The sequence below is a fragment of the Pygocentrus nattereri genome, chromosome 17, assembly GCF_015220715.1.
Source record: "Pygocentrus nattereri isolate fPygNat1 chromosome 17, fPygNat1.pri, whole genome shotgun sequence".
Classification (NCBI taxonomy): Eukaryota; Metazoa; Chordata; class Actinopteri; order Characiformes; family Serrasalmidae; genus Pygocentrus; species Pygocentrus nattereri.
In genome coordinates, this window is record NC_051227.1 from 15,112,076 (window position 1) to 15,135,449 (window position 23,374).

Sequence of the window (23,374 nt, forward strand, 5' to 3'; positions counted from 1 at the left end):
AGCTATAAGAATGTATTTTAAGGTGTGTTGAGTATTTTCTTGTACCTTTTGTAAGACTAAAACTAACAAACCCCCCCCAAATCACCCTCGATCGTTATGGATTTTTGGCTGAAGAGTGCATCGCTTAACCCTAATAAGACAGGTTTACATGCAGCCTAATAATCCATTAATAATCTGACTAATGGCTCAGTCGGAGTAGAATACTTCCATGTATACACTTCAATCGGAATAGTCTAGTCCGATTGAGGCTGTTTGGAATACAATGTCTACCTGATTGAATGAGGTGGGTTATAGTGTAAATGATCTGTTAAATAGAAGAATAATATCCGTGTAAACGCCTGTATCTGATTACATTCCCTATCGGAAAGTTTAAGTCCGTCCTGCATGTGCGTCGCGTTATAATGAGAGTTTATAACGTCTATATAAAAGTCTCTCAGAACACGACGTCTTCCTCTCGGCATTCTTTAATAAGGGCATGTGAAGGACGTTTTCCTGAGTCTGACGTCATTTTAAAGCATTTAAAAACACAAGCACTGCTCACTGCTGCTCATCTCACTCTGACTGGATCTCACGTGATGCTAGTTGTCATGGTAACATTTACACTAAGCGGTTCTCCACAGACGCGTGCAATTTTTGGATTGAGTAGAGAATAAACACCTCAGTCTTCATCTGTAATCGGAATGTCTTCAATCAGATTGGCAGAAATCTTTGCATGTAAACACAGACTTTTTACATTAGAAGATAGCTTGGAAATGTTCACCAATATCTTCTTGAACAAGTCATAAGTCCCCCCAACTGCCAGTAATGGCTTGTGCCTTTGAGCAGTCATGGGCTGGAGGTTAGGGATCCAGACCTGTGACCGGAAGGTCGCTGGTTCGATCCCCTGAGCTGACAGGATGTGACTGAAGTGCCCTTGAGCAAGACACCTAACCCTCAACTGCTCCCTGGGCGCTGTGGATAGGGCATCACACCACTCCAGGCAAGTGTGCTCACTGCCACCTAGTGTGTATCTTCACTGGTGTGTATGTGGTGTTTCACTGCACGGATGGGTTAAATACAGAGGTGAAATTTTCCCATTCTGGGACTAAAAAGGGTCCCTTTATCTTAATTCATGTTAGTATGTTTTCTCTTAAGTTCATATATCAGGTTCGTACCGTGTTCATAAAGCGCATAACTGTTCTCACCTTAGTGCTCCTGAGTGTGTGTAGATTCTGTTCTTACCCAAGAACAAATCCCGGTCCTCCTTCACCGCTCTTTCACTCTGTTGAACCCTGTCTGTGTCTGTGTTTGTGTTCAGAACCTTCTGCTGAATGTGGTTTGCTGCTCTTTGGTGAATAAGAGCAGAGCTCCGGATCAGAACGACTGGAAAGATAAAGGGAGCGCGTGGACGAAGTTAAAAAGCATAGGCACAGCGATCACTCTCGCTGACCCGGAGTTCATCCTCAAGGTAAGCAGTTGTATTCAAAAGTTTGGGCACCCCTGGCATTCTCTGTTCTGTTGAATTTTGTGTAGAGTTTGTTCTACACTACAGCAAGTGTGTGTGTGTGTGTGTGTGCACGCGTATACACCGATCAGGATTAAAATTATGATCACCTCCTTGTTTCTACGCTCATTGTCCATTTTATCAGCTCCACTTACTGTATAGCTGCACTTTGTAGTTCTACAGTTACAGACTGTAGTCCATCTGTTTCTCTGACACTTTGTTACCCTGTTCTTCAGTGGTCAGGACCCCCATGGACCCTCACAGAGCAGGTACTATTTGAGTGGTGGATCATTCTCAGCACTGCAGTGACACTGACGTGGTGGTGGTGTATTAGTGTGTGTTGCGCTAGTACGAGTGGATCAGACACAGCAGTGCTGCTGGAGTTTTTAAACACTGTGTCCACTCACTGTCCACTCTATTAGACACTCCTACCTTGTCGGTCCACCTTGTAGATGTAAAGTCATAGACGACAGCTCATCTGGTGCTGCACAGTTTGTGTTGGTCGTCCTCTAGTCCTTCATCACTGGTCACAGGACGCTGTTGTCTGGATTATTTTTGGTTGGTGGACTATTCTCAGTCCAGCAGCGACACTGAGGTGTTTAAAAACTACAGCAGCACTGCTGTGTCTGATCCACTCAGACCAGCACAACACACACTAACACACCACCACGATGTAAGTGTTACTGCAGTGCTGAGAATAATCCACCACTTTGAAAAGTAGTTAATGTTGTCCAACATATGGATTTGTTAAATTCCATCATTCCCACAAATCCATGTCATGGCTAGAGAGCAGCGAGAAGACAGAAGCCAAACCTGTGTTCCTCTAACACATTTACATTTTTATAGAGAAAACCACGTTATTTTTACGTGTCACTGTATTTATGATTGTATTTGTTTGTTTTTGTTAGCAGTATATTTTTATAGTGTAATAATAACTGTATAGAGTTTTTACTGACAAACTGCCCACATAAACAGTTCTAAACTGTTTCCAACCATTGCTGATTGTATGGGATTGTTCATTGCACATTTCTTAGCCATTATAATAATCTTTCTCTTCATGTGCGCATGTCGCCTGATTGTGGACGACACAAGCGGGTTACACAAAGTGTGTAGCAACAGTGGTTGCTGTGTTGCTATATGTACATGTCTGTACTGTCTCTCACTGCAGTCTTGCAAGTTTTAATACATTCTGTTTCAAGTAAAGTAAATTATTATCCAACAACCAAAATGCTGCCACAAATTTCAGCACCCCTGACTTAAAGCCCCTGCCCCTCGTCCCTGTGAATTGTCCTCGGATATCAGTGCTGAAATGATCTCCTTGCTGAACTGTCAGGGTTACTAATAATCATCAGTTGTGCATAACGCCAGTGATGAACAGAATATCAAAATATAAACACATTTCTTATTGTTTTTTGTTTTTCAATAAAATGTTGAAAGCCGTAGCAGTTTGTGGATCAATGTAGATATAATATGACATATGGAAAGGATGTCCCAGTGGTCCTGTTTCAATGTTCACCCCACTCTTCTCATTTTTCATTCTCATTTACAAATGCTGCTCACGCACCCGTCACTAAAACCCCTCATCTGTGTCTCTAATCATCTGATTTTCATTCCTCCGTCAGGTGGCCGTCTACACCAGACAGGAGCTGAACATCCGTATAACCGCCAACTTCCTGTTGGCCCTGGCAGCCCACCTGCCTGAGTCTAAACCCCACCTGAGGAGGTACTTCGGTGCTGCGGTTCAGCTGCCATCTGACTGGCTGGAAGTGACCAGGATCTACAGCGTGGTAAGTTGGGGGGCATTAACGGAGGTTAATGATGTTGGACCTAAAAAACACTGGTTATATCTCAGCCATTGTAGAGCTCAGAGAGCGCAAAGTCAGGATTGACTCTTCTTCTCTTTTGGTTTTGACTGGCACACAAATTAGAGCCAACATAGCCGGAAGATTTGCTCACTGTTTGCATACACTCAGTGGCCACTTTATTAGAAACACCTGCCTTGTGCTTCCACTAGCTGGCCACTTTATTAGAAACACCCACTTTGTGCTTCCACTAACTGGCCATTTTATTAGAAACATCTATCTTGTGCTACCACTCACTGGCCACTTTATTAGAAACACCCACCTTGTGCTTCCACTCACAAACCTCAACAAATGTTGAAATACTATGAAGCAATATGTGTGACTCTGTTTGTCTTTGTTTACTCTCTCAGTGTTTCAGCTCGTCTCTCCCCTCGTGTCTGAAGAAAGCTCTGGTGGACAAATTTAAGCAGTTCAGCGAGTATCAGCTGGCCAAGTACAACACACGCAAACACCGCTGCAAACACAACAAGAAGAAACGCAAAGTGGAGGTAAAGTACACAATCGACAACCGACTAAACTGACACTGATACTGAACTAGCGGGCAGCACGGTGGCATAGTGGATAGCACAGAGCTTTTTAACAGCCCTACTCCCCATTAACAACTTACTCTAACGAGTCACATGACACCATGGAGGGACAACGAAGATGCGAGAAATAGAATTGTTGGTCTCCACAAAGATGGCCTAGGCTATAAGAAGATCGCTAACACCCAGAAAACTGAGCTATAGCACATTGGCCAAGGTCATACAGCGGTTTTCCAGGACAGGTTCCACATCGAACAGGCCTTGCCAGGGTTGACCAGAGAAGCTGAGTCCACATGTTCAGCGTCATGTCCAGAGGTTGGCTTCAGAAAATAGATGAGTGCTTCCAGCATTGCTGCAGAGGTTGAAGAAGTGGGAGATTACCCTGTCAGTGCTCAGACCATACACTGCACAATGCATCAACACGGTCTGCATGGCCGTCGTCCCCGAAGGAAGCCTCTTCTGAAGTTGATGTACAAGAAAGCCTGGAAACAGTTTGCTGAAGACAAGCAGTCCAAAAACAGGGATTACTGGAACCATGTCCTGTGGTCTGACAAGATCAAGATAAACTCGTTTGGCTCAGATGGTGTCCAGCATGTTTGGTGGCATCCTGGTGAGGAGTACCAAGACAACTGTTTCTTGCCTTCAGTCAAGCATGGTGGTGGTAGCATCATGATCTGGAGCTGTATGAGTGCTGCCGGCACTGGGGAGCTGCGGTTCACTGAGGGAAACATGAATTCCAACGTGTACTGTGACATTCTGAAGCAGAGCATGATCCCTTCCCTTTGGAAACTGCGCGGCATGGCAGTTTTCCAACACAATAACGACCCCAGACACACCTCCAAGATGACAACTGCCTTGCTGAAGGTAAAGGTGATGGACTGGCCAAGTATGTCTCCAGACCTAAACCCAATTGAGCACCTGTGGGGCATCCTCAAGAGGAAGGAGGAGGAAAGCAAGGTGTCTAACATCCACCAGCTCCGTGACGTCATCATGGAGGAGTGGAAGAGGATTGCAGTAGCAACCTGTGCAGCTCTGGTGAATTTCATGCCCAAGAGGGTTCCGCCAGTGCTAGATAATAATGGTGGTCACCCTAAATATTGACACCTTGAGAGGTGGACTCTGTTGCCAGCTTTTAGACATTAATGTCTGTGTTGAGTTCTTTTCAGAGGACAGTAAATCTGCACTGCTATACAAGCAGCACACTGACTACTTTAAATTATATCCAAGTTTCATTTCTATAGTGTCGTTCCATGAAAAGTTATAATAAAATATACATATACATACACACTCTCTATATATATCTCACTGTTGGTGATCGTGTCCCTGCAGGAGCCGTCTGCTGAGCAGTGGGAGAAGTGGGCTAATCTCGTCAGATCAGACACAGAAGGGCTGAAAAAATTTGTGAGTGCTTTTCTTCTTCTCACTGAGACAGTCAAACTGCCATTCTGCTGTCTGCATGCAGTTCACACGGTTGCTGGCAGTGTAAACCCTTGTGTGGTGTTCAGGTCTGTGGGATGCATTTTCAATGTTTACCAAAAGAAAAATGATGTGATTTATTATTATTTCAGCCTCTGATTTTGGCCTTTGCTCATTTTCTGTGGAGAACATATAAAATAACCCATTTCCAGTGTCTTCACTCTATTCACTCCCCATACATTTTATATTACACATGTGGTGTTGGGCTGAACCTGCTGGGAGGAAAAGTGTGGAATTGCTGTGTCCTTCACTCTGTTCTCGTCCTACATGGCCTGCTGTTAGTGTGTGTGTGAGGGTGGACAACATGAACAGGCTGCTGAATGGCTACAGCTGCTAAAGGAGAACTCTGCGCTGGACACTTGTGATATTTTAAACATCTGGTATTTTTAGATAAATTGTTATGGCTGTATTGATTTAAAAAACAATAATGTGGTGGATCCACCAGACCACTGAGTAACAAACACAACACCACAGAAGAGTTAATCCACACTAGATTTATTCATAACACATAAACTGGATGAAGACTGTGTATTAGGGTGTGATAGTGCTGAATTTCAGGAGCTACAGTACTGTGTAATAGACAGAGACCATCCTTCTTTTATTTCACTTCCATTCAAAGCAGTCATTAAGGACCAGTTACTCAGTTTTCAGAAGCTATTTCTGAGAAGATTAGTTATAAGACAATCTACTTGCATAACGAAGGAGAAAATCTAAGAAAAGTAAGTAGGGAAAAAACAGGAGTTTCCAAAACTGGAGTTCAAAAATGATTAAAAGCCACCTGTAATACTTGGTACACCACACACATTAAAAATATGGTTCTTCAACTGTTCTTCAGTAAAGAGAATGGTTCTGTATAGAGCCATGAATGCTCAAAGAACCCTTTTTGAAAATGGTTCTATATAGCTCCAGAAAGGGTTCTTCTACTGTTACAAATTTGACATCGTAACAATACCAGAACCCTTGATCTATTAATAAAAGATATTGGAAGTAAATTCATTATAGAAAATTACAGATAATTTGCTTTAAAACTACCAAGTCATCACACAGTAAGAAAATAGAAATCTATAGAAAAATAATCGTCTTAGAATCGCATCACAGCCTGTGAAGTGGTTGAGGTGCCAAGAGATTCCCACCCCTAATATATATGTGTGTGTGTGTGTGTGTATAGTATGTATATGTATGTGTGTGTGCTTAATAATGCTGTGTGTGTGATGTTTCAGATGGAGATGTCCAAGCGTCGAGTAGTGGATAAGAAACAGAAGGAGTTTAACATGAAGAAGCTGATAAAACATCTCCATATCAAGCAGCCTGCTGAGATGGTCATGAGCATTCTGGGGAAGAGGTTTGTAACACTGTGAAACTGACCACAGCGCATCCTGCTCACGTTATACACAGATTAAATAATTACATATACATACAGACGAATACATAAGGGCCATTTAAATGGAACAGGCACTGAAACATATAGAAAGAAAATAAAACATTTAAACGTTTGTGTATGACTAGTTGTGCTAACACTTACGTATAACACTATAAATTATGTACATATATTAAATAATATATAATATAAATATAGTAAGTTATTAAATAAATATAAACATCTGGGATATATTTCTACAGAACAGATATTTCATATAGTAATATATGTAGTATGCATGTGTATATACATATATATATATATATATATATATATATATATATGTATGCATGTGTGTGTGTGTGTATGTGTGTATATATATATATATATATACACATGCATGTGCGTGTGTGTGTGTGTGTGCGTGTGTGTGTATGTATATGATATGTATATATGTATGTATATGTACAAAAAAAAATACATTTCCGAAAAAGTTGGGACACTGTGCAGAATGTGAATAGGATTTAATGATAGATGTTGCAGGTGACAGTTTAGCACCGAGACTCTTTTAATACGTAGCAATGCTGCTGTAATACATGCAGAATGTGGTTTGACATCTTCTTGCTGAAATAATCAAGGCCTTCTCTGAAAAAGACGTCGTCTGGACGGCAGCATATGTTGCCAAAACATGTATATCATTGAGCATTAATGGCGCCTTCACAGATGAGCACATCACCCATGCCATGTGCACTAATGCCCCCCTAAACCATCATGAATTCTGGCTTTTGAACTGAGCACTGATAACAAGTTGATTGGTCTTTAGCCCTAGAGTAGTCTTTAGAGGACACGGTGTCCATGATTTCCTAAAAGAATTTCAAATGTTGATTCGTCGGACCGCAGGACACTTTTGCACTTCCCTTCAGTCGATTTTAAATGAGCTCAGGCCCAGAGAAGGTGGCAGCATTTCTGCATCTGTTTTTATTTGGTTTCTTCTTTGTGTTTTAGAGTTTTAACTTGTATTTGTAGATACAGTGATGAAATGTTTTCACAGACAGTGGTTTTCAGAAGTGTTTCTGAGCCCATGCAGTGATTTCCACTACAGAATCATGTCTGTTTTTAATTCAGTGCCGTCTGAGGGCCCAAAGATCATGGGCAACAAATACTGATTTTTTTGGCCTCGTACCTTACATAATTTCTTTTCATGTTATTATGTGTTGTAGATGATGAAAATAGCAAGGAACTTTTGCTTTTTATGTTGAGATACGTTCTTCTTGAATAGTTGCACTATTTGATGGTCTTTCACAGAGTGGTGAACCCCTCCTCATCATACCTCTGAAAGACTCTCCCTCCTTGAGATGCTCTTTTTATAACCAGTCACATTACTGACTTGTTGCCAACGTGCTAACATTTGGAATGAGTTGTTAGCATCAAATTCAAAATTGCCAAATATTTTTAAAAATTTTCTCAGTTTTAACATTTGATATGTTGTCTTTGAAGCACTTTCTATGAAATATAGGGTGTAAATGATTTGCACATCATCATTTTGCTTTTATTTACATTTTTCACAGCGCCCAAATGGAGTTGTATATACATGTACACACAAATGCATCTATAGTGTAATTCCTATGGGATGTATTGTTTTTGTGTGTTACAGGTACCCGGCTGATTTGAGGGCGTTTGTGCGCAGTGGTCTGAGTGGTGTGTGGCAGAGCGAACGAGCTGGTCAGCGAATGAAGCTCAAGCAGCTGAACACCTGGGAGACCAGACTGAGTCTGGAGGGAAACAATGCTGCTGTGTGGGAAAAACTCATAGGTCTGATTCATAACTAATGTCTCTCCTTCTTTCTGTCTCTTTCCCCATACACAGAGAGTCACACAGCTGAGATGCCAGAGTGTGACTGCTACACCATTTAGTGGGAAATTTAGCGAGCTAGCTACCAAGACATCAGCAAACTACTAGCAATTTTTATGCTTGTTATGAATAAAAGAACCATAATACACTGAAATGACATTAAACTAGGAAAATACAATGGTTATCGTTACTTTTTAACAGAGAAAATTCTCACATTTGTGGTTTTCTTTAGTCTTTTGCTCAGCTATCTTGCCAGTTTTTCTTTTTTTTCCTCATAACATTGTACCCTTCTATCATGTGGTGTCCCTCAGGGCTCAGTTCTTGGACCCCAAGATATAGCTGGATTTAGTTAACATGCTGTGTTGCTGTGTTGTGGTTCTACTGAGTGTGTTGTGTTATGTGGTTGTAGATGATAACTCTCTGCCCTTCATGGCCATGCTGAGGAACCTGAGGAACATGATCACGCAGGGCATCAGCGACAAGCACCACGAGCGGATCCTGAAAAGACTGACCTCTAAGGTGATCACCTTAATTCACTTCTTCTTGCCTCTTTGTCTTCGTTGTTATTGTAAAACCTGGAAATTAAAAATATAAAAAATCCTTGTATAAGTAGATGTCACCAAAATTTTGGTGGGTTGTTGTTACAGAATGCTGTGATCCAGAGCCGGCAGTTTCCTTTCCGCTTCCTGTCTGCGTATAAAGTGATTCTGGAGCTCAACAGGTTTGGTAAGCCAAGCTACTCTGTGCGTGTTTCACTTTTAAAGGGCTAATATAAGGAAAAGGCTATTTTCCTTGATTTTTGTGGAACAAAAGATTTAATATGTGATGTAAACATTGTTAACCACTTATAATCTCAGGCTTATTACATTCTAAGGTTTATTATTCAGTGAGCTGTTTAAGATTCAGCCTTAGGATTTTCCCAGGTCTGATCTTACATATGTTTAATATTGACCATTAATGAGCTGCTTTTGTTGCAGCTCTTTACCTGCTTGTTTTATGTTGAAGATGTTAAATATCGCACTTCAAAGAAACTTGTGTCCATTAAATGGCTTTGTTTACCTCTGAAACATGAACTGACCATAGGAGTTATCGTTACTTTTTAACAGAAAATTCTCTTTGCCGGTTTTTCTTTTTTTTTCTTTTTCTTTTTTTCTCTCCTCATAACACTGTGTTTTGAGGGTCTCTGAAAGACCTGGGTTTGGAGGGTCATATAACCCTACCCCTCTATCATGTGGTGTCCCTCAGGGCTCAGTTCTTGGACCCCTACTTTTCTTAATCTACATCTCACCTCTTGGCCAGATCATTCGCCATGGCCTTAACTTTCATTGTTATTACATTACATTACATTAACAGCATTTGGCTGACGCTCTTATCCAGAGCGACTTACAATTTGATCATTTTACACAATTGGCCTGACTGCATGTCTTTTGGACTGTGGGAGGAAACCGGAGAACCCGGAGGAAACCCACGCAGACACGGGGAGAACATGCAAACTCCACACAGAGAGGACCTGGTCACCCGGCCGGGGAATCGAACCCAGGCCCTCCTTGCTGTGAGGCGACAGCGCTACCCACCACGCCACCGTGCCGCCATGGCCACGTTATGATGATGATATTCAGTTATATCTCAGTACACACACACCCACCCTCCCACACCCACACACCCACCCTCACACACCCACACACCCACCCTCAGATTCCCCTCCCAATACACTAATCGCTTGTATTTCTGATTTAAAGCTCTGGATGCACGATAACTTTCTCGTGCTAAACACTGATAAAACTGAAGTCTTACTGGTCGGCCCTAAACCTTTACTATCAAAATCATCATATCATTCCAAGGCTTATTACTCAGTAAGCTTATTATTCAGTATTATTCAGTGAGCCTCAGTTTAACTCTGAAACATGAACTGACTGAAGAAATTCATTGCTTTTGCCAAAAAACAAAATTTAATAAAATAAAAAAAAGTTTAATTTAGTAAGTTACCTGTATTTTTAAAATTTTTTAGTTATTTTTACTTAATCAAAACAACTCAACTGCAAATAAATTGATATTACCTGGAATGCACAATAAAAAAAAAACATGATTTATGACAATTCATTATAATGGGAATGAACTCATTATTCATGTAATATGTATGTCCACAATTTACCATTTTTACAGGTTCCATTTGTTTCAGGAAACTCAGTTTCTTTCAGTTTCTCAAACAAGTCTGTATGGTAAATGTGTGATGTCCTTGTTCTCCCAGTCAGTGGTCCTGTGAAGCAGCTGGCCAGCAGTAAGGACATTTTGCGGGGAATTCTGAAAAGGATTCCGAAGTGCAGGCGTTACAGGCGGTACAACTGGGATGTAGCCGGCCGGAAGAGACTCCGAGCGGCTCTGGGGGTGCCGTTCGTCCACAGCCTGTACAACATGAAACGCAAACTACAGCACAAAGCAAGGTCCGTACTCAACACATCCCTAAAGGCAAAATTCAGCCTTAAACACAGTTCAGTCCATATTTATAGATAAGAGTGTGTGATACAGTGTCTGAAACCACTTAACCAAGTCTATTAGAGATACTGAACTACACCGCATAAGAAATCCACAAAAGAATAAATCAGTACAGAGTTCTTAAAGGACTCAAAGTGCATTTACATGTACTTGAGTAATCAGATAATGGGGAAACTCCAAGTCTGCATGAGTCAGACAGTAATCAGATTTCTGCTTTACAACCAGCCAATAAACTCTCAGAACAAGACATGATGTAAACATAATGTAAAACTCGAACGTCATCCCACAGCTTCTTTTTAAAACATCGAGCCACTTTACCTGAAAATATGAACACACATCATCTAGAAGATGAGGAATAGCTCCCAAGTGGCGCAACCGTCTAGGCGCTTTCTCTGTCATCAGGAGATCGCAAGTTTGATCCCTGGTGCTGCTGCAGCCGTCTGTAGCCGGGAGTCCAAGAGAGCACAATGGCCTCGCTCTCTCTGGGTGGGTAGGTTGCCCCCCCCCTTCTCCCCCATCACTCAGCGCGATACTAGTCAGCGCAGGCGTCTGTTAGCTGACGTAACAGATCTGGCGGTTGGCGCTTTCCTCCGAGCGTGTTCGGCTGACGATGCGTGAGCGGCAGTTCTAAAAGAAGCGGTGGCTGGTTTCACAGGTCTGGGAGGAAGCCTGTGCTGCCTTCACCCTCCTAGCGTTAGTAGTATTGTGTGATTGGGTGAGTCCTAAAGTAGTGGAATCGGAATGGAATGGAGACGACTAAATTGGGGAGAAAATCGGGTAAAAATTAAAAAAAAAAAAAAAAAAAAAAGAGGAATATTTAAATCCTTCATTTCGTCAAGCATGTATTCGGTTTCAGTGTTGCTCCAAAAGTGTTTTGCTGCATCTTGCAGCAACACTGCTTGCTTGTTTCCAGTACTGCAGTCACATGCTTAGACTGAGAAATCTGAAAGAAATCAGAGTAAGAGTTCACAGCACTGAGAAATCTGATTACTGAGAAAATCCAGCCTCTTTATCAAATTTCTTAATCAGATTTCTAGATCGTATTTATTACGATTATGATCGGACTATTAAGTGCATGTAAATGTACTCACTGAAATGTTTACAGATATCAGATGTCATAAGTGGACTGCTATGACCCAGTCTAAGGTAAGGCCAGAAAACTGCAGGCTTATTTAGACTTAGACGTATGCAAGGTGGCAAGAGGCTAAACCGAATAGGGGTGATGGCTTCAGGGATGAGCATATAATAATTTACTGAAAAACGAACCTTAAAATAAAAGAAGGAAAAAGACACATGGCTATCCTACCTCCCTACCTTAAAACAGGAGAAAAAGTAACCAGATCAAAGTGGCACTCGTTTCCTACGATCCCTAAGCTCACAAAGTCTAAACAACCGGTCACAATTTTAACAGTGGAGGCACAGTGAAGCAGACTGGAGTGAAGAGTGCCAAGCTGGTCTGGACAGATGTTGTTCCAGGTCACATCAGAGGGGAGAGAGCCCTGAACGTCTCCTGAGATGGAAACTTAGGGACCTTTTTATACAGAAGGGCGCCCCAAGTGGCCAACCATGAACTTGCACATGACACAACGACCGTGCAGCATACAAAATGGGCGCAAACAGGCTATTACGACCGGGGTTTGTAACATGGATTGAAAATAAATGACATGCACATTTTCCTAATGAAAAATAAATAAATAAATAAATAAAAATTTGATGTAGTACATAAACATCATCATTTTTAAAACATGCCCTTCGCTCTCCAGTCCATAAGGTCCACTTATGGCAACTAAACTGCAGAGCCTGTTTTGAGTTCACTGTCTTTGTGATGTCAGCGAAAATGAGCACACTGACATGTATGCAGCAGTTTGGCTCCACCCACTTCCATTGAGGTTATTAGAAACGCTTCAGTGTGTGCAGCGAATCAGAGCACAGCTCCTGATTAAAGGGTTCTTTGCATTCTGAAAGGGTTCCACAGATTGATGGAATATCTGTTGCATATAGTTCTATATAGAACCTTGAAAAAGGGTTCCTCTGTTTTTACAAGCTTGACATCGTAACAGTAAAAGAACCCTTTTTGGTGCTATATAGAACCCTTTTCAAAAGGGTTATATAGAGGATTATATACAACACATTCTCCATGCAAATAACACTTTAATCATGCAGAGTGTTCTTTTGAGTGCTCATGGTTCTATATGGAACCATTTTCCTTACTCCCCTTGAAGAACCATCTTTTCTTAAGAGTGTAGATCAGCCATAAAGACACAGCAACAAAAAACATCCTGTTTAATTTATTTCCAAGGGGTATAAAAATGATTTATGATTTATGGTAAATAAAAGCTCAGAAATGTCATGATTGGACCTTAAATGCATGACATGAAAAAAATTAGTATATGGGCCCTTTAATGCAGTTTAAACATGTAGGTCAAAAAAGTTTTTGCATCACAAAGAACAAGAGAAACGAAGGGGCGTAATTACAGACACATGAACCCAAAACCAGCTGAGATTAATGACAACACATAGGGGCTACAGACAAGACACGGGTAGAGGGAATATACAGAAGGCAGAGCCAGAAGAACATAAAGAAGGGCACATGAACTAGAGAGACCGGCAGGAAGAGACACTTGGGTACAAATTCAGACATAGGATTGGAATTTGAAGTAAGAGCTGAGTTGTTGCAGTTGAATAAAGTTGGAATGTCTCAGTAAGCTGCTCTTAATTGGCCCCTTAGAGTGAAGAAGTACACCCCGGAGCTGCTGGAGCGCTATCGTCAGGCTCTGGAGAAAGCTGTGCAGATTTCCTGCAGATACAACGTCCCTCCTTTGTCTGGACGCACGCTCATCGTCTTCACAAACAATTGGATGGTGGGCCGTGAATGGAAAGGAGCTGAAGACATCTGCATGCCTCCAGGTGTTTCAGACAGCACAGACAACACAAGCCTTTCAGCTTCGGTAAGATACAGACATCTCTACATGTTGCATGGTGGACAGTAATTAAGTAAATGTAACTAGTTTCTGTACTTAAGTATTTTTTTGTGTATCTGTTTTTCCATTCTGGGTGACTTTTCACTTTCACTCCACTACATTTCAGAGTCTAATATCTGACTTTTTCCTCCACCACATTTTGAGAAATCTGTCGTTCCTTTTGGTTTCTGTGTGTATAAAAACGTAACATGTCAAAACGAAAGAAGTGCAAAGCAAGAACTTCAATCAGGGCCCAGCGGTCACTTTGTTCTGAGCTTGTTTTGACCTGTTGGTCATACCGACCCAGTGCAGCACACGGTTCAACGTTAGCGTAGCAGCGTAAAATTTTGGGAGAGTCTGTTCAACATAAATGATGAACTAACCTAACTTTGTGTAAATAGAGCACAATATAGAAATATGTCCACATATGCAGTCGTGACTGACGCGGCTTTTTTCTGAATTTCTACAAACACCATTTCATTTTATAGTAAATTAGTTTGGGCTGGTTTATGTTTATGAACAGAGGCCTACAGATCAACATAGTAAAGGAGCTCATTTGTGATCCTGAGTTTAAAGCCAGTTTTTATTAAACTTAAACTTGGAACTAAGTTGTAAATAAATCTGAAACTGAAACTTTGCTTGTGTGTAAAAAGTGATTTCAGAGCCACTCGGTTCTCCCTGATGGAAACTGTTTACCTTCAGTGTTTTGTGCTTCTGATCATTTTAATAGACGTCAGCGACACTAATTAATGACGTTCTATTAAAAGACTGGTTTACCAAGAGAGATGCTGGAGGACTTTCACCTGAAATGAGTTCATGAAGCGAGTCTTGTTATAAAAATGATAACAGGACATCAGAGCCAGAATTACTCTTTTAGTACTTTTACTTTTGATACTTAAGTACATTTGAAGGTAAATACTTTAGTACTTTTACTCAAGTGGAGGTCTAAAAGGAGGAACTTCTACTTTTACTGCAGTAATATTTTACCTCAGGTGTCTCTACTTTAACTCAAGTACATGATTTGTTTGTGGTACAGGACTCAAGTGTGGATGAAAGCTGTGTGTAATCATTGTTTGCTTTCTCACGCGCTCGTACAGAAAGCTTTTAAGATCTGAACACTAGCTTAAAGGGGAATTCCACCAATTTTATTTGATGTTTGAGATGTAAACGGAGAGTTTCAGTGTGGTTTGGTGTGAAATGGTTCAGAATGGTTCTCTTATTAATTAAAATTATATTTTTAGCACAAAAAACCTTCTCAAAACTATCATAAAACAGTGTCTCAGTCATCAGGCATAACAATTTCATGTATGAACTTTCTGTGAGGAGCTTTAAGAGGTGGACGTCTGGTTCCTATCACCACCACTGTGAACAGTTCTGACTCTGTGAGTTTCTCTAGAACCGTATTAACTGTATTAAAGGCCTTCAAAGGGGAACTCCACCCATTTTCTAGAATGTCTCCATAATTAAATGGTTTAGATGTAAACAGAGTCAATCTCTGCAAGTAAGTGGCAAGGCAGAAAACCAACATTGAATGCCCGTGACCTTCGATCCCTCAGGCGACACTGCATTAAAAACCGACATCATTCCGTAACGGATATTCCCACATGGGCTCAGGAACACTTCAGAAAACCACTGTCAGTGACCACAGTTCATCGCTCCATCTACAAGTGCAAGTTAAAACTGTGCCATGCAAAGCGAAAGCCATATATTTTGGTTTTGGAGCAACATATGCTGCCATACAAGCAACGTCTTTTTCAGGGACGTCCTGCTTATTTCAGCAAGACAATGCCAAGCCACATTCTGCACGTGTTACAACAGCGTGGCTTCGTAGTAAAAGAGTGCGGGTACTAGACTGGCCTGCCTGCAGTCCAGACCTGTCTCCCATTGAAAATGTGTGGTGCATTATGAAGCACAAAATACGAGAACGAAGACCCCGGACTGTTGAGCAACTGAAGCTGTACATCAAGCAAGGATGGGAAAGAATTCCACCTACAAAGCTTCAACAATTAGTGTCCTCAGTTCCCAAATGCTTATTGAGTGCTGTTAAAAGGAAAGGTGATGTAACACAGTGGTAAACACGCCCCTGTCCCAACTTCTTTGGAACGTGTTGCAGGCATCAAATTCAAAATGAGTGAATATTTGCAAAAAACAATAAAGTTTATCCGTCTGAACATTTAAATATCTTGTCTTTGTAGTGTATTCAATTGAATAGAGGTTGAAAAGGATTTGCAATTCATTGTATTCTGTTTTTATTCGTTTTACACAACATCCCAACTTCATTGGAGTTGGGGTTGTACACTTGCTGCATGAAGTAAATGTACATTTTTATTTATTTATTTATTTGGTAAAAGTTCCCCTCCAGTTAGCAGAATGTGTGTTTTATGATCACATATGTTACTATACACTTACAATTTACTGAAAGCCAAAAATCTTAGACGCTCTTTGTGTTATTTTATTAAAGTAATGTTTCCAGAGCAGATCACTGAAGAGACGCCGTCTGTTTATAGTTTATAGCCCAGATTTGGGGAAAAACGGCTCGACTTTCATAGAAAAACAAACTGAGTTCTGCTTCTTTTATTATAGGGGTTTAAAATGTTAATGCTGATGAGCTACATTAGCCTCATAGCTCCAGTGGAAAAAAGCCTGTGACCGCAAGGCCGTTAGGAGTGGTGAGGACGGCAGAAGCCATCATAGGCAACAAACTACCAGCCTTACAGGACGTCTACTGTGTAAATCAGGTTTAGCATTAAGGTTTAAAAGTGTTGCGTTTCCTGAAGTCTAAACCGCTGCGTTTCTGCGCTTTGCTCTGTGTTGTAGCCTCAGGAAGCGGCTCTGCTGTTAGCCATGATGATCAGCTACTGCTGTGAGCAGCCGCTCTTCCTGTTAGCTGACAGCAAAGGCATGCAGGAGGTCAAGCTCAAGTCTGACGTGTTCCTGGAGAACGTGAAGCATGTGATGAAGCAGCTTTCGGTAAAACCCCTGCTTTTCCAGTACATGCAACAGACCTCTCCTAAAGTGTGTGGCACATTTTCTTACATTATGCATGACTTTTGTGTGTTTTTAGCTACGTTCACATTACAAGCCTCGTTGCTCAAATCCGTTTTCTGCTCAAATCTGATTTTTTGTTCAAATCCGACCTCTCTGACATGACCGTTCACACTCGTTTAGGTCAGTGACTCAAATCTGTCATTAATGTGATGAACCGGCCTGAAATGACCCTCATGAGCTCATCCTGCTCAGTAACGTCACGTGACTGAATCACTGCATCATCAGTACAAACTAACGAGCAGAACGAGCTTCGCTGAGAAGATCATTAACTCTGATCAGCTCTCAGCTTCATTATTAGAGCCAGACGAAGGAGAAAAGGGTGAGACGAGCTGCTTTTCCACCGTTTACAGGCTTTAACGTCTGTTTGGCGTTGCTGCCATGGTAACGCTGAATGATGGTCACGCGCGGTAGAACAAAACCACATGAATTCCGATCTGAGCGTCACATTAAGGTCACATGACCACGAATCAGATACGTATCCAATCTAGGACCACATATGAAAGTGGCTCAGGTTGGATTTGAAAAGATCAGATTTGTGTCCACACAGCCCTGAAAACACCAGATCTGAGTCACATTTGAGAAATGAATCGGATTTGTGCCACTTTAACCTGGTAATGTGAACGTTTCAAACCGAATTACAATTCATTTTCATATAACCATTTTCCAACCACTCTATCCCTTAGAATTACACACTGTTTTCGTTACTGTGCCTTTAAAACTGATGTATGTAAAAGAGCTCTGTTCTGATTGGCTGTCCTGTATTGCGCCTCATTTTAGACATAGTCTAAGTTAAAACTCTGACATCACGAAACCAAATGAATTAAGAACAGGAGCTTAGTTTCCGTCTATGGACTTGGGAGTGAACAACATTTAAACAATGTTTACAAACTACATTAAACTCTTATTTTAAAGAACCAAGGAAAAATGGGCTTCTCTTGATATCGGCCCTTTAACTTTGCTGCAGTCACTGATGTCATTGTACACTGCAAGAAATGGTGTCTTAGTGAGTGTAAACATCTTAAATGTAGTCAGTATATCTACTATTTCTCATTCTGAGACTGCTGTAAGAATACTGTGAGATTATTGAACTTATTTCTAGACATTTTTACTTGTTTTTAAGCAGTTTTATCTCATAAAAGTGTCTGAGTTCATTGGCAGATCATGTTCCTTGTTTTAATCATTATTTCTTGAAATGAGCAAAATTATCTTCATTATTTCTCCAAACAAGTGAACTAATCTGCCAATGGAATCAGACACTTTCACCAGATAAAATCACTTAAAACTAGTAAAAATGTACAGAAACAGGTGGAATAATCTTAGAATATTCTTACAGCAGCCTCATAATGAGGGATAGATTTATTGACTGTTTTCACTTGTTAAGAGACTATGTTCTGTAGTGTAGATGATGGAACACAGAAACGGTTGTCCTCAGGTTTATATTAACAGTGTTTATTGGATATTTATGAGGTAATTCTGAATTTCTTAATGCATCTCTTTAGGATTCATCCAGTTCATCTGAGAAGATTCCACACAGCAGCTTCTTCTGCAAGCTGCTTGAAGAGAAAACAAAGGTTTTGTATCTTCGTGTTTGTTTTCATGCAGATTTGAGTTCTCAAATACTTTAAAGGGGAATTCCACTGATTTTTCAAAATTTCTGCATAATTCATAATTCATTGAGATGTAAACAGAGTCATTTAGACTCTGACAGAAATGGTTCAGTTGTCTTTACAGTGGTGGTGATAGGAACCAGGAACCTACAACACAAATATGGACATTTTATTTACTATCCAGAACCACCAGAGAACCTACACGAGTCTTCTGAGCTTTTATAATGAATGTTTGATCATGTAACACAGTGGTGTGTGTTTTTATAAATAAAAAAAAAAAATTTCTGTATGGATTTATTTTGTCTCATAATACTTTGTAGTTAGTCCTCCACCATGAGTTAAAGAAATAGGTTTTATCTTCTTCAAACTACCGTAAAACAGTGTGTAATACATCAGGCAGTGAAATCATAACCATTTCATATAGGAACTTTCTCTGAGGAGCTTTTAGAGGTGGACTTCTGGTTCCTATCACCACCACTGTGAACAATTCTCACTCTGTGAGTTTCTCTAGAACAGAGAATTTCACACCAAACCGCTCTGAACGCATCTGTTTACATCTAAACCGTTCAATTATAGTGACATTTCAGAAAATGGGTGGAGTTCCCCTTTGAAGGCCTTTGATACGGTTCAATCAGTGCTGTGTTTTCTTTCGCACAGGTGGATAATATAATGATGCTGAATGATTGCTACACTGACTGGTTTGTGAGTGAAGAAATTAAAAAGTACAGGAAGGAAACCAGCAATGACCCTTTACTGGTCAACATATTACTGAGAGGATTGTAAGCTTTATCTGTCTGTCTGTCTGTCTCTTGGTTTATCTCTCTGTCTGTCTGTCTATTCGTCTGTCCGTCTATTGTAGTATTATATTATTATATTACTATTATAGTGTATTGTATATTGTTTATAGTTTATTTAAGCAGTGACGTTTTCGTTGCTTGTGCTTTAGTAATCCTCCCAATCCTGAAGATCCCAGAAGTTTCTGTCTGTGTGGCTTTAGTGAACAGATCCTCAGGTAAGATCAGATTTCGTTAAGTAGTGAATGATTAACCCGTAGAAGTCACAGGTGTTTCCGGCGCGTGTACTAACACGATACAGTATGAGGGATTTCTGGCTCTGAAATGGAAATTGTGTTGAAAATGCAGATTGTAAACATTCAGTCTAGGCATATTTTGTACAAGGAACAATATTTTATTATACATAATTGTATGCTTAAAAGTAAATAAATACTCAATTTTTTAATATGTTGATTAACTGGTCATTAACTAATAGTTACTGATTAAAAACTTAATAATTAGAAATTGATTACACTGTAAACTGATTGTTTAGCTTGTCCAGCTTAATTACTCACTAAGTGTGTACTAACTCCTGCTTATTTAAGTGATGATAAACTGATAATCATATTTAAATAAGTAACAAGAGCACTAACAAGTACTTGTGTTGATACTGTTAATTATCTCTTAAGTAATTTACTGATTTAATGTAATTATTGCCAGTGTAAATATCCTTATCAGTTTATAAGCAGTGTAATAAGCAGCAGTTACTACACAGCTGAGTAATTAAGCTGTGAACTAATGACAAACTAAACTATCAGTTACTAATTAATAATCACTTATCAGAAATGCTTAATGAATAATTCATTAATATATAAATGATGCAGTATTAATGGATTATTACCGTATCACTATCAATTAAAGTGTTACTCCGCCTTGTTTTGTGGAATGAAAAACATCCTGATCGTTTTGTTCCTTTTTGACGGTTACAGATTATGAACCGAATTTAAATGTAATGTTATTTAAATTATACATATTTATATAATTAGATTTGAAATGTAAAACAAAGCTCTCTCTAAGGAAAGCCGAAACAGGTTTGGTGTCGTTGCTAGAGTGCTGAGGAAGTCCTCTGTGGTTAGGTTTATTTCAGAGAGAGGGTCCTCCAGGCTCCTGGACCACTTGGAGCAAATTGACAAGCTACACAACATCCCTCCACCAGCAGGAGGCGCTGCTAAGCCCAAGAGAGCAGCTGACATCGTCCCATTGCCCGCCGCGCCCAAACTCAGGTACCTCCATCGTGACATCGGCTTGTAAGTCTTGGCTTGTAAGATTATTAGATATGGCCTTAAACTGAACAGCAAAACCTGAGAACATGGAAAGTTAAAGGTTTGTGTCTAAACAGTTTTTAAATAAATAGTTAAAATATGAAAAGTATACAAAAGTCAAACATAGGCAATCTTCAGAACCTTCAGCCAATCTGGCCTACGAGGCTAATATATCTCACGAGTAATAAAGCCCATACCGATTAGCCTCATGCTAACAGTATGCCTAAATATAACCCCACATGTGCTCTAAACTTGTTAAATAGTCTGTAATAGACATGCTTATGTGGCTTCTGACGCTGCTGTTACAGGTTAAAATGGACAGTATGGCCCAACATAAAGGGCCTGTATCCTATACTGTATCCTATATTTTCTTGTATGTTTCCCATGAGGTCCACTTATAATATTTGGGTGGGTTTATTATCAAAAATGGCCATGAATAATTTTTTCATGACCGTTTTCCATCCTCTCCACGTCATTTACAATTAAACAGGCCGTTTTTGTTACCGTGCCTTTAAGACTGATTAATATTTAAATGAGCTCTGTTCTGATTGGCTGCACAGTATTCAAAAAGCTATCAGGAGCAAAACACTCTTTAGAACTTCAGTGAGTGGGCGGGGCTAAACTGGTGTAGGCTTTTGAAGCTTGAACAGTGTTTACGTGTTCATTTAAACGCCTTTATTTCAAAAAATTGTGGAGAAATCCAGTTTTTCATGATCATTTTATGTCTACTACCTTCATAAATATCTCCTGAGAAATGAATAACTTGTTCTCAAAGGCTCTTTTCACTGAAAACTGAACAGATTAAGGAGTTCTCTGACTTTTGCCCAGCACTGATCCTGGATGCGGGAAGGTGGTTTAGACTGTGGCTGTCAAAAGTTTAAGGCTATATACGTGACATGAACGATGATGTCTTGAATGATTGGTACTTTTTCAGTTAGAATTTCTTTGCTAATTTATATCAAGCAGAGCGAGTCATGACATGCTATGAAGTTGGCGAGAGGTCGATACGTACACATAACTAGCACAGCCAGCCGCTGATTTGCACCCAGATTTTAAGTTTAATAAATAATATTAGGCAATTTTGGCCTACAGCTCTGTTCTTTGCACCTCCCCCTGCTCAGGTTGGAGTGTCACATCCCCACAGTGTTGTCAAGTGAAGTGATTTGGCGCTTTAATTAAAATATATTGCTTACTTAAACATGTCGATTTTAGAAAATGTATGAACATCAAATATAAACTCCACCCCCTTCGCTGCTTGAAGTTGCTTCTCATTTGCGAGCTTCTTGTTCAAATTTTCCGTTCCACTTTAAATGGTGCCTGAAGTGCCACAGTGTGTCTGTTGCACCATTTAAGGTGGAACAGGACAATTCGAAGGTGAAGTTGGCAAATGAGAAGCGACTTCAGCTTCACAACTATTTAGTATTTGTCAGTTTCTCACTGCAGATTAAACGTCTCAGGAAACCAGCTGGAGTGATTATAAACACAAATAAGTCCATTCGTCTCCAAATGATTGACGTTCATCTTAAATCTCTCTCTGCCATTTCGTAGCTACTAGTTGGGTGAGATTGTTGTCTGTGTTGCTATGGTGACCAGCAGTCTGCGCTGATCTTCAGGGTTAAAGGGGGAATCAGCAGTTCTACATTAACTACAGCGTTTAAGACCATTTACTGTTAAACTGTGTTGAACGATCAGCAGAGCTTTATTTTACTGTAAAGGAGGATTATTTTATTATTACCTGCTGATCTGATTCTGCTGCGGAGCCACAACAAGCCAGTAAAAGAGCCGCATGTTGCCGAACCCCGCTATAGAACATATGAAGCAGCGCACCCGTCTCTGTGTTTAGTTGTTGTGGCTGTTGGAATAATAGTCAAACTATTTATTTATGCACTGTAGCTGTTTATATCATCTACAGACATTTCTGTTTCTCCTCATCTCTTTTTCATCTCTCCTCAGGTGGCGTGGAGTGCGTGTTTTCATCTCCTCTACATTTCGGGACATGCACGCTGAGAGGGACGTCCTGGTGCGGAGCGTATTCCCGGAGCTGCGGCGGCGCGTGGCTCCACACTGCCTCTACCTGCAGGAGGTGGAGCTACGCTGGGGCGTCACCGAGGAGGAGTCCAACCAGGCCACTCAGCTCTGTCTGTCCGAGGTGTGCCGCAGCCAGCTGCTGCTCGGCATTCTGGGAGAGAGATACGGGCAGGTGCCGTCTCAGCCTACACTGCCTAACCTTCCTCAGCACAACTGGGTAAAGAACAGAACACGGATCGCTGTACATTCCGTACTGTTACTGGCTCACTTCCTCACTTCCTCACTTGCTCACTACATTCTCCACTAGGGGGAGCTGTTAGCATTGTAATAGTCTTTTCTTTTTTTTTTTTGTGCATAATTGAAAGGGAGGAAACCCACACCAGCAGGATCTCACATTCACATACAGTCGTACAGTCAGATTTCACCTTACAGCGAGAGTAAGTTACACATCCTCTACAGAGAAAACACTTTTGCACATTTTAAAGCACAGTTGCTGTTTATTTTCTGAATTTATCATATTTGAGGAAACAAATTGCCTGTGCAAAAATAATGGGACATTTTATGTTTTATGTTTAAGTTTTTTCCACATT

The 23,374-nt window shown here is 40.5% G+C and overlaps 1 protein-coding gene across 4 annotated transcripts in view; it reads left to right on the top strand.

Annotated features, from left to right (window-relative positions):
• Positions 1-23,374, top strand: part of LOC108432509 (telomerase protein component 1-like) — a 71,457-nt gene that overhangs the window by 7,199 nt on the left and 40,884 nt on the right. For 2 of the 4 annotated variants that reach the window (XM_037546726.1, XM_037546728.1), the window contains exons 5-21: positions 1,298-1,447; positions 3,106-3,270; positions 3,696-3,833; positions 5,199-5,270; positions 6,566-6,687; positions 8,357-8,514; positions 8,963-9,072; positions 9,201-9,279; positions 10,802-10,994; positions 13,775-13,994; positions 16,824-16,976; positions 18,554-18,625; positions 19,319-19,440; positions 19,608-19,673; positions 20,571-20,717; positions 22,710-23,001; positions 23,150-23,221. In XM_037546726.1, coding sequence (XP_037402623.1) covers positions 1,298-1,447; positions 3,106-3,270; positions 3,696-3,833; positions 5,199-5,270; positions 6,566-6,687; positions 8,357-8,514; positions 8,963-9,072; positions 9,201-9,279; positions 10,802-10,994; positions 13,775-13,994; positions 16,824-16,976; positions 18,554-18,625; positions 19,319-19,440; positions 19,608-19,673; positions 20,571-20,717; positions 22,710-23,001; positions 23,150-23,221 — 2,331 coding nt within the window. Of the gene's footprint in view, positions 1-1,297; positions 1,448-3,105; positions 3,271-3,695; positions 3,834-5,198; positions 5,271-5,706; positions 5,726-6,565; positions 6,688-8,356; positions 8,515-8,962; positions 9,073-9,200; positions 9,280-10,801; positions 10,995-13,774; positions 13,995-16,823; positions 16,977-18,553; positions 18,626-19,318; positions 19,441-19,607; positions 19,674-20,570; positions 20,718-22,709; positions 23,002-23,149; positions 23,222-23,374 lie in introns of those variants that run through there. The other 2 variants (XM_037546727.1, XM_017706372.2) reach the window with 2 other exon arrangements.